The sequence below is a fragment of the Salvelinus sp. IW2-2015 genome, linkage group LG36 (genome assembly GCF_002910315.2).
Source record: "Salvelinus sp. IW2-2015 linkage group LG36, ASM291031v2, whole genome shotgun sequence".
Lineage (NCBI taxonomy): Eukaryota > Metazoa > Chordata > Actinopteri > Salmoniformes > Salmonidae > Salvelinus > Salvelinus sp. IW2-2015.
In genome coordinates, this window is record NC_036875.1 from 12,618,670 (window position 1) to 12,630,094 (window position 11,425).

The 11,425-nt window shown below is 42.0% G+C and overlaps 1 protein-coding gene across 1 annotated transcript in view; it reads left to right on the forward strand.

Moving 5' to 3' along the window:
* The window catches only part of stxbp5l (syntaxin binding protein 5L), a 310,130-nt gene that overhangs the window by 148,893 nt on the left and 149,812 nt on the right, over nt 1–11,425 (forward strand). Inside the window, 1 exon segment of the mRNA XM_023981480.1 lies at nt 2,787–2,868. Coding sequence (XP_023837248.1) covers nt 2,787–2,868 — 82 coding nt within the window.

Consider the following 11,425-nt stretch of genomic DNA (forward strand, 5'->3'; position numbering starts at 1 on the left):
CCTGACACCTTGTGTTGTCCCCTTATGTAGTCAACCAGAACCCTGCCTCTACAGCCACACACCTCTGTTCTACTGCAGATAGAGAGCAGGGCATCAGACATACTGTACTGGCTGAACACTGGTTGGGTTGGCTTCGTTCATTAGTGTGTGTATGGGGGGGGCGGGGGGGCGGGGGGGGTTGTGTAGAAACAAACATAATCAAATAGCACTTTGGTTTCCACTGGGATGTGGGAAATTGTTTTTGGCTATCATTTGCTTTGCTTTGAGAGGTAATTGTTCTGGAAACATGATTGCTCTGGAGATATGATTCTTATAGAGATATAATTGTTCTGCAGATATAAATGTTATGTCCATCCCCACCACTAAATAGGGAATAGGGCGCAATTTGGGAGGCAGGCAGTGTGTCTCGAAGTGGCCTGATATCCTCTCTTGGGGTCCCCTCATTACTCCATCCTTCGGGCATGTTCTTTTTGACACAGAGAGATAACTTCCACAACAATAWCAACCCACTGGGCAAAAACTGTGTGAATCAACATTGTTTCAACGTCATTTAAAAAWATATACAATTGTGATGACGTTGAATCAACGTGTAAAACTGATTGGATTTGCGAAAAGTCATCAACGTCAGGGAATCTAGTCTTTTTTTCACCCAACTTTGAACCTAAATCCAATTACATTTTTTTTGTGTTCGTTTCACGTTGAGTTCACGTAGTTGAAAACTCAAACCAAATGTAAGTCAAAAGTAAACGTTGAACTGAAATCCGTGCCCAGTGGGAAAGCTGTCTGACTCGCTAATTCACACCCCCCCCACCCCCACCACCCCTACACACACACACACTCCACCCCTCCTGTTTCTCCAATCATATGAGTCATTGTTTAAGAGAGCTACTCTGGGAGGTTAGGCATGTTATCTGGGGAAAGAGATGACAGAATGGGTGTAAGTGTGGTTTCACAAGACTACTAATGTACTTGATTCACTTCACTCCGGAATTCAGTGTTTAATAAAGGAATGTTACTGACCTAGAGAGTTCATTTCATTCCATATTTTATTACACCTACCCAGGAGAAATTATGTTTCAGTGCCCTGCACCCTACCACTATTATATCATTTATAAATATTCAGCTGGTTTCAGTGGTGGTTGGTGCCGTTTAAGATGAGAGAGGACAATACTTTTTTTTAATGAGCATGTCCTTATTTCTACTACAGCATATTGGATGACTGTCATTCATATTTCGCTCACCCTGCTCAATGTAACGTCGATAGGTTTAGGCTACTACATGATTCTCTAATTTTCCCTATACCCATCATGAGGTTGCTACAACCTAGTCTATGACTGTAAGTTCAGAACGTAGGTGCWCACAGGTCGAGAGAAAAATTTGAGTAATAAAGGTGGCAGACCTTTAATACCGCCTTGCACACTCTTGCCTGCACACTCTTTCATAGCAGCCACATACAAACAGCATGATCACTTTGCTCGTATAATTCCTATTCACATCTATATGCTCTCCTCCTCTCACCTTTTCCCATCGCTTGTGGACTTCAGTGCAAAACACATCAGCTGTCTGTGACCAGGAAAAAAATCTTTCCAAGCCAAACCTTCATATCATAACCAATAACCCCTACACATAGCCTACATCGTTGTGSTCACCATATTAGCTAACGTCATAGTCAACATAGCTACTAGAACTAACGTGTTAGTAAACTCGATACAATCTTGCAGTGCAGTGTACAGTCAGCAAGCATTTACACCGGCGGGCCACAGATGCAATAATTTCATTAAAATAAAAGCTTACCTTGACTTGGAAGAGTTACAGCGTTGGATAGCCATAGCCAGCTAGCTAAAATAGCATCTCTCTCTGTTTCAGCCGGGTGTTTGAGTAGGTTAAACTAGGTAGCTGCATTTGCTAGCCCAGTGAAAGTGAAAAGAATATAACAAAATATAGCTATCTCTCTCTCTCTCTCTCTCTCTCTCTCTCTCTCTCTCTCTCTCTCTCTCTCTCTCTCTTCTCTCTTTCTCTCTCCTCTCTCTCTCTGCTCTCTCTCTCTCTCTCTCTCTCTATCTCTCTCTCTCTTTGCTTCTTGCCTTTATTTTTTAAGAAATTGATTTGTTCAAAACGGTTCAACTATTGTCTTTCTCTCTCTCTGAGTTAACTACTCACCACATTTGATGCACGGCCATTCAAGCTAGCTGTAGCTTATCCCTTCAGTATTAGATTGATTTTCTTATCCTTTGATTGGGTGGACARCATTTCAGTTCATGCTGCCAGACCTCTGATAGGTTAGAGGATGTCCTCCGGAAGTTGGGCCTCCTAGGATTTGTACTGAAGTCAATGTACCAAGAGGAGGACAGATGCTAGCTGTCCTCCGGCTACACCATGGTGCTACCCTACAGAGTGCTGTTGAGGCTACTGTAGACTTTCATTGCAAAACAATTATTTGGTGACGTGAATATATTTAGTATAGTTTTATCTAAAAAAGCGTAACCTTTTTAACGATTCACTGTTTTTATATTTATGAAATTCACTGAGGAGGATAGTCCTCCCCTTCCTCCTCTGAGGAGTCTCCACTGGTTGGTTCTGTGTTTTTCATGTTTTATCCTGCTCATACAGTCAGTGCTAGACATGGTCCTGTCCTATGCCAATGCATCCTACTGTGTGTGTGTATTTTTCWGTGTCTGCCAATGCGTGCAAATGTGCGTATGGGTGTGTGCGCGCTAGACATTGTCCTGTGCTATGCCAATGCATTCTACTTCCTGGTTGTTTCCTTGACTCTGTGATGTCATCAGCCTGGGACGGCCTGGTGTGGACTGCTATAGCCAGCATGAAAGTGGAGCCGCTGTCCTCCAGCTACAGTTCCTCATCAACGAGGTAAGGCTAATTCTATTCTATTCAAGGTAAGATTCCCTCCCTGATACCTTCATATAACAATCTTCTCAGTAGTCTACAAGCAGTGTTTCCCCATTTCCAGTCCTCGGGTRTCCCCGACAGCACACATTTTTGTTGTTACCCCTGACAAACTCACCTGATTCAACTCATTGAGGGCTTGATGATTAGTTGACACGTTGATTCAGTTGTGCTTGTCCCGGTCTACAGCAAAAATGGGAAACACTGGTCGACAGGCCTCTTCTTGCCTCTCATCTGAAAATATAGTATGAGTGACGGCAATATGGCCAACAAACATGAAGTGCACCTCCAGTTCACCCGACTGAGAACACATCATCTGTAATAGGAGCTAAGAGTTCTACCAGTCCTCTTCATACTTTGAATKTAGCTCTKTTCTAAATCTTGTTCTGGGAAGATACATTCACAGTTCACAGACCCCCTATTGATTTCAAACCTTGACTCGACACTCTTTTAGCATGGTTATGACTAATGGTAGCACTGGGAGATGGAGGGGTGGATGGGTGGTGGGAGCTGGGGGATATGGAGGGGTGTTTGGTGGGGGAAGATGGGGCTTTATGAGGGGTGGATGGGTGGGGAGGGAGATGGGGTTTGTGGACGGGTGGAGAGGTACATGGGTGGGGGAGATGGGAGGGGTGGATGAGTGGGGGGAGATGGAGGGTCCTGCAGAGAGGAATGGCTGTCATTGGCTATGACCTCTTGACATCTCTTCTCTCTCAACCCACACACTCTCGCTCCAACAAGATCTCATCGTTTCCCTTCCAAATTCGCCGTATTGTGGRTGAACGTCTGTTTTTGACACATTAATTCTGTGCAGTTACAGGGTTAATTCCACGTGKTTACAGGGTTAAAACAGAAAAAAACTCAAAGGTTAACAGTTTAGGCATTCATTCTGAGTGGTTTATGTTAGGGGAGGGCTTAAAACAAAATAATWAAAAAACGACTGGCTATTACCATCAAGTATTCTCACGGAGCATTTTGAACTGTGGTGGCTCAGTGGTCTGAACAACACACTTCGACTACGAGCATCACGAGTTCGTCTCGCTCCACTCACTGTCACTTTCCGTAATACGCCCCCCTTAGTAATTGTGTGTGTGTGTGTGGTGGGGTGGGGGGGTAAGCACAGCTGCAGCAGTGTGTGATATTAGTTCTTCATGTGTGTGAGGGGGTGGCTAATTACTGTGACAAGAAGGAAGGAAGGGGGTCATTAATGTCCTTATCTTGTGTGTAGGGAGAGAGTGATATAGGAAAGAGGGGAGAGATACAGAGAGAAAGAGGAGAGATATTGATAGATGTTAGTTGGCTTTTTTCATGCCCATTCATGTGAAGCAAGAAGCATATTTTCCCTTCAGAATGTGGATAATATAATCACTATGTGTAGTGTAGGGATGTGCATGGTTATTTGAATATTCAAATATCCGAACAGACATTAGTATTCAAATACTTGTGAGTATTMGTTTTTGTGAGGAAAAAAATAKGAATTTTAGRCATATTCTACSACTGAAATGTATTTTTCTAAATGAAATTAAAATATCTTGTTGTTTATGTTGGCCAATCAAAGCAGCAAAGAGGTTCAATGTGTAGCGAGTGGAGTGAGAGTTCACAAAATATGGAATAAAAGGACAGAATTAAAAGTTAGGGGGAAAAAAAAGGATTAGGCTACATCGAGCAACCAACGGGTTAGATGACTAAACTCAACACCACGATTTACGAGCTACAGTCCGCCCACACTAGTCGCTTCTCAACTCCACCGTCAATCGTAGAGTTGAGTTTTATTGGCTACCAACAGATAGGCTGTTGTTTAATCTGAATGGGGTTGGGGAGAAAGTGCAGCATGTGGCCTCAAAGCCTAGCTAGTTTAGCAATAGAGCTCCAGCCTCTCTCCCTTACACAGCAGTGATCAGATTAAAAACGTAAGTAACAAAAAATACACAAGTATTTCGAATATCCGTCAAATATTAATGWTGCTAATCGAATAGTGAAATTATTTCGAAACCCCCATAGTTTAGTGTACTGATGAAAACAAACACAACTACCGAAAGCAGAGAAGAATGTTTTATTCAAAACCAATGTAAAAAAATTCTGATGTACTGTATACTCCACACATCAAATCAATGTCTGATAATCACATTTCCTCGTATGTATATACTAGTTCCACACAGGTAATACTGTGTACCGTACATTGACACAGACATGTACACAAATACAGTCCCTTTAGAAAGTATTCATACCCCTTGACTTATTAAACGTGTTGTGTTACAGCCTGAATTCAAAATGGATTAAATATATATTTYCTCTCACCCATCTACACACAATACCCCATAATGACAAGTTGAAAACACAGAGATATCTCATTTAAATACAGAAATATCTCATTTACATAAGTATTCACACCCCTGGGTCAATACAATAATTAGGTTTGGCGCGATTACAGCTGTGAGTCTTTAAAAGCTTTGCACACCTGGATTGTACAATATTTTTAAAACTCTTCAAGCTTTGTCAAGTTGGTTGTTGATCATTGCTAGACAGCCATTTTCATGTCTTGCCATAGATTCTCAAGTCAATTTAAGTCAAAACTGTAACTAGGCCACTCAGGAACATTGAATGTCATCTTGGTAAGCAACTCTAGTGTATATTTGGCCAGGTGTTTTAGGCTATTGTTCTGCTGAAAGGTGAACTTGTCTCCCATTGTTACGTCCGTCGTTAGAATGAGACCAAGGTGCAGCGTGGTAGGCRTACATTTTTCTTTTATTAAAAATGACACCAAAAAACAACAAATTATAAATGAACGTAAAGTACTGCAGGGCTAACAGCAACTGTGCAAAAACAAGATCCCACAACTGAAGGTGGGAAAAAGGGCTGCCTAAGTATGATCCCCAATCAGAGACAATGATAGACAGCTGCCTCTGATTGGGAACCATACCCGGCCAACAAAGAAATATACAAACTAGAATGCCCACCCAAATCACACCCTGACCTAACCAAATAGAGAAATAAAAAGGCTCTCTAAGGTCAGGGCGTGACACCCATAGTCTGTTGGAAAGCAGACAGAGCCAGGTTTTCCTCTAGGACTTTGCCTGTGCTTAGCTCTATTCCATTTATTTTCATCCMCAAAAAACTCCCTAGTCCTTGCCAATGACAAGCACACCCATAACCTGATGCAGCCACCACCATGCTTGAAAATATTAAGAGTGGTACTCATTGATGTGCTGTGTTGGATTCGCCCCAAACATAACGCTTTGTATTCCGGACATAAAGTTMATTTTCTGCCACATTTTTTGAAGTTTTACTTAAGTGCCTTATTGCAAACAGGATGCATGTTTTGGAATATTTGTATTCTGTACAGGCTTCCTTTGTTTCACTATGTCATTTAGGTTAGTATTCTGGAGTAACTACAATGTTGTTGATCCATCCTCTGTTTTCTGCTATAATAGCCATTAAACTCTAACTGTTATAAAGTCMCTATTGGCCTCATGGTGAAATACCCTGAGTGGTTTCTGGATGTCTGTATCTTTGTAGTTACTGGGTGTGTTGATACACCATCCAAAGTGTAATACATAACTTCACCATGTTGAAAGGGATTTTCAATGTATGCTTTTTCCTCCCYATCTACCAATAGGTGCATTTCTTTACGAGGCATTGGAAAACCTTCCTTGTCTTTGTGGTTGGACCTGTGTTTGAGATTCATTGCGCAACTGAAGAGACCTTACAGATAATTGTATGTGTAGGGTACAGAGATGAGGTAGTCATTCWAAATCATGTTAGACACAATTATTGAACACAGAGTCCATGCAACTTATTATGTGACTTGTTAAGCACATTTGTACTCCTGAACTTATTTARGCTTGTCATAACAAAGGGGTTGAATACTTATTGACTCAAGACATTTCAGCTTTTCATTTTTTATTAATTTGTAGACATTTCTAAAAACATATTTCCACTTTGACATTATGGGGTATTATTGWGTGTAGGCCAGTGACACAAAATCTAAATGTAATCCATTTTAAATTCAGGYTGTAACACAACAAAATGTGGAAAAAGTCAAGGGGTGTGAATAYTTTCTGAAGGCACTATACCTGTTGACACAGACATGTACACAAATACAGGATATGGACATTTATTTTCTCTGTCTCTCTCTGACTCAAACTCTCACACTGCACTCTTGTGTGGCTCAGTTGGCAGAGTATGGCGCTTGCAACGCCATTATTGTGGGTTCGATTCCTGGGGCCAAGCATACTTCAAATATATGCATACATAACTGTAAGTTGCTTCGGATAAAAGCTTCTGCTAAATGGCTTATATTATTATATTCTACGCTCTCAGGGAAAAACACTGACCTCTCTTATCCTCCAGTGACTCACAGCACTGATCTTGACACAGTTCTGATGGCTCTGATGCGGTGGTGTGTGGGTTGTCTAGTATGGAATACTGATGTTAGACACACATACAGCCCAGCTAGCCTCCCCTTGACATTCAACAGGCTGATTAGCTGCTGGGGCCCTGGAGGGCCACTCCTGACCTGCATGCCTCTGCCTCCCTCACACACCCAGTCAATAATAAGCCTCTGGCTAATGAGAGCCCAGCTACTTTACATTCAAATACAGCTCTCAGCAAACACAGACACTGGGTCAGGGTACTTGGGGATGCTGTATTATTGGTGTGGTGGACCAACATGGATATTGTTTTCACTCTTTATTAATATGCCCATGCCCTTGGTATTGCCCTGATTTGTTGCATGCCAGAGCCCTGCTGTCATTCACCTCTGCTGTCATTCACCTTTATTGTCATTCAGCTTTGCATTGGGTCACCTCTCATAATTATAGCCACAGTGTCCCTGTTCAGGTTTGATCCCATAAAGCTGGACTTATTCACTCCAGAGGACAAAGGCTTGTTCTTTATGTCAGAGTGCGACTAAAGGCTAATTAGATTGTTTGTTTGCTAATGTGAATGATTTGTTCCATGAATTATACATCTGATTAGTAAATGGGCTCGGCGGAGCAGTCCTCTGTAGCTCAGTTGGTAAAGCATAGCGTTTCCTATGCCAGGATAGTGGCTTTCATTCCCAAGATCACCCATATGTGAAGTGYATGACTGAAGTTGCTTTGGATAAAAGTGTCTGCTAAATGGCATATATTATTAGAATAGTTCTTTTTAATATGGATAGTACTGTAAGAGAGGTTGTCAGGGCATCTGTAGACCAGACTGTTGGATTTCAGGGGGAGCTGGAGCAGAGTAGAGTGGTCTAGAGGAGCCAAGTGAAGCAGAGCATCCAGGTAAACAGCCACCTGGGGAGATCAAGGATATTAACTTCTGACCAGGAACTAATGACAATTTAGAGGAGCAGAACAGGCATTATATGGATGAATGTGCAAACAGCTAATGGCAGACAGTTTTATGGCTTGGTTTTACCTGAACACATACAAATGCAGTCCTCTCTAACAATATGGTATAAATGAGGTGAGTGCTATTTATGACTTTACACAGTATCTCTGAACCTACGGTTCATTAATCGCTGCTCTCCTCCCCTTTATCGACCCCATCCTCCTTGCAACTAATAGCATCCTCGTTTTGTTCCTGCGCTCTGTTGCATGTCTTTGAAGAAAGGCGACAGAGAGCATGTTTCTGTAAACACAATAAGCGCGCTGTCTCCCTTCTGTCTACTAGCCTGGGTGACGGGATCGTGATTGACAAGCGCACACAAAGGATTACCACCCTGCTAGACACAGAGGAAGTTTGAGAGCGAACAACTGAGGACAGAAAGAAAGAGAGAGAGGTGTATATAGGCATAGATTGCATTTGGATTACTTGGATTCGTTCTGACATTTCAAGATTTATATATTTTTTATTTATACTTTTTTATTATTTGTGTACTTGCTTGACATTTTACTGCATTGTTAGGAGCAAGTAACATAAGCATTWTTCTGCACCCGCTATAACATATGGTAAACTTTGATATGGATTTGATTTGATTGTGAGAGAGTGAGAGAAAGTGAGAGGGTGAGAGAACGTGAGAGAGGCAGGGAAGCAAACAGAATGAAGGGCAATATCAGATCTCTTAATCTCCTGAAGGTGCTAGCTAATCATCGCTGTGTACTCCATCAGTCAAATTTGACATGGATTAGTTGAGCATATCCAAGTTAATGCTATTAGCCAGCCAACACAACCAGAGCTCACTGAAACAGGATAAGGGTTCACTGACACCAAAACAGACAGAGGGTGGAAAAACACAAGCAATTATATCGTTCATTATTTTCCAGGCTGCTTAATTATTTTGTGGAGATTAATTTATTGTGGTTTATACCAACCTCCTATCCCTCATATGCTAATATGGTGTTATGAAGTAGCTGCCATGTTTTTAACTGAGATGGAGGAGGAACCAGGAAGATACACAGCAAAGGTTGAGCTCTCACATTTAAAGGGATACTACAGGATTTTGGCAATGGGGCCCCTTTATCTACTTCTCCTGAGTCAGATGAACTCGTGGATATCATTATGTCTCTGTGTCCGGTATGAAGGAAGTTGGAGGTAGTTTCCTGAGACGATACTAACTAGCGTTAGCGTAATGACTGGGAGTCTATGGGTATCTGCTGCTTTCTAAGAGTATACTGCTTAGTTAGAAGAACACTTACTTTCACTTAGCTCCAAAATGTGAAAATCATTGATATTCCAAACCAGAGCACCTCAAACTAACGCTTCAGCTAATTGGGTAGAACATGATGTACCTGACATTGAAAACAGGGAGATATACATGCATATGGAAGACGCGCACACACACACACACACACACACACACACACACACACACACACACACACACACACACACACACACACACACACCACACACACCACACACACACACACACACCACCACACACACCACACTCTTCACATTCATGAAAAGATGTTTACCCAGATGGGAATCTCAGTGGAATAGTGCCTGTATGCATGTTCCATGGGGATATGATGTTCTATGAGATGTGGAGTAATTTCCTCCCATGATTGAGCCCTTAATCTGGAGCTAATCCCCCCGTGGTTCCCCTGGGTCCCATCCTCCCCGCAGCCTTCCCCCAGCACCAGTTACTGCACCGTACTGGGAATTCATGTAATCACTCACTCATAATCCCCCTTCACACAGAGAGGAAAGAAATTAAATGTATTTCATAATCTTGCATAATTGTGTCAGATGCTCAGTTCAATTCTGAGGGGAGATGTTAAGAGAAAGATACTAACATGACTTGTGAAGTCTCCACCCCCTAAACGTAAACGGAATTCGAAAGATGTGGGCACCTGTGAGATCGTGCTTTGTCCAAATGATCATTGACGGAAAATCAGCATACCGGAACAAAATTCCTCATTAGTCGTCACAAATCCACAGTCTGTTGACAGACATTACTACCATTTATGTTACGTGYGTCTGTTTACAAGAGATGACTTATTTCATAAAAATGACACTATACATCCTGTTGGACAGCCTCCTGGAACTCTGTAGTTCCTTGACTCTCTTTACAATATGCTAATGCTATTTCAGACATATACATCCACAGGGATATAGGAACAAGTCTGATTCAACACCTCATTCAACATCCCCTCAGTAAAAAATGACAGCGAGTAAGGGAGAGACCCCTCTCCTCTCAGTTCTCATTTTCTGCATCCCAAATGGCAGCCTAATGTACTACATGGGGAATAGGGTGCCATTTGGGACCAAGTCATTGTGTCCTGTTCACTCAATTTCACAGGTCTGAACTATGGCCCCAATATCTGTGTGTGTGTGTGTGCGCTGCCTGTGTGCGATTGTTGGTTTGTCCGTGTGTGTGTACACGTTGTAGACTCACAAATAATGATTCTCTGTGTCATAGGCCTGCATTTCCAAGTAATAAATGTCAGCCTCTGTGTCTTGGGACCTCATTTCTCACCTGTATGTTTCTGCACATGCAGCTCCTGTCTCCAGAGACTTATACAGATGCATTCTGATGGTGTCTGCTCGCTGTACTTGGGCATGACCGCTGATTAGGCTTACTGTCAACACATGCATTCACACATACAGACACATACGCTTTACAATGCATATTCACACCCACACACATGCAGGGAACTGCCAAAATAAAGGAAACACTTGGGTAAATGAGGGATTCAAATTGAAATTGAAAGCAGGTGGTTCCACACAGCTGCGGTTCCTGAGTTAATTAAGCAATTAACATCTCATCATGCTTCGGGTCATGTATTAAAATGCACAGTTGCCCATTTTTTTGGCTACCATGGCTAGAAGAAGAGATCTCTCTCTTTCTCCACTTCCTTTATGGAAAGATCACATGATTTCACGTGACATTTCCACATGTGAAATCATGTAAAACCATGTGTTTTTGGAACACTTAACATGTGGATTTTCACGTGATCACATAACTTTCACATGTGGATTCACATTTCCGAGACTTCACAGGTGATGCCCTGCAAGAAAAAATACGTATTGGGAGGTGGCCCATCAACAAAGCCCTGACCTCAAATCTATAGAATGTGTGGGCAGA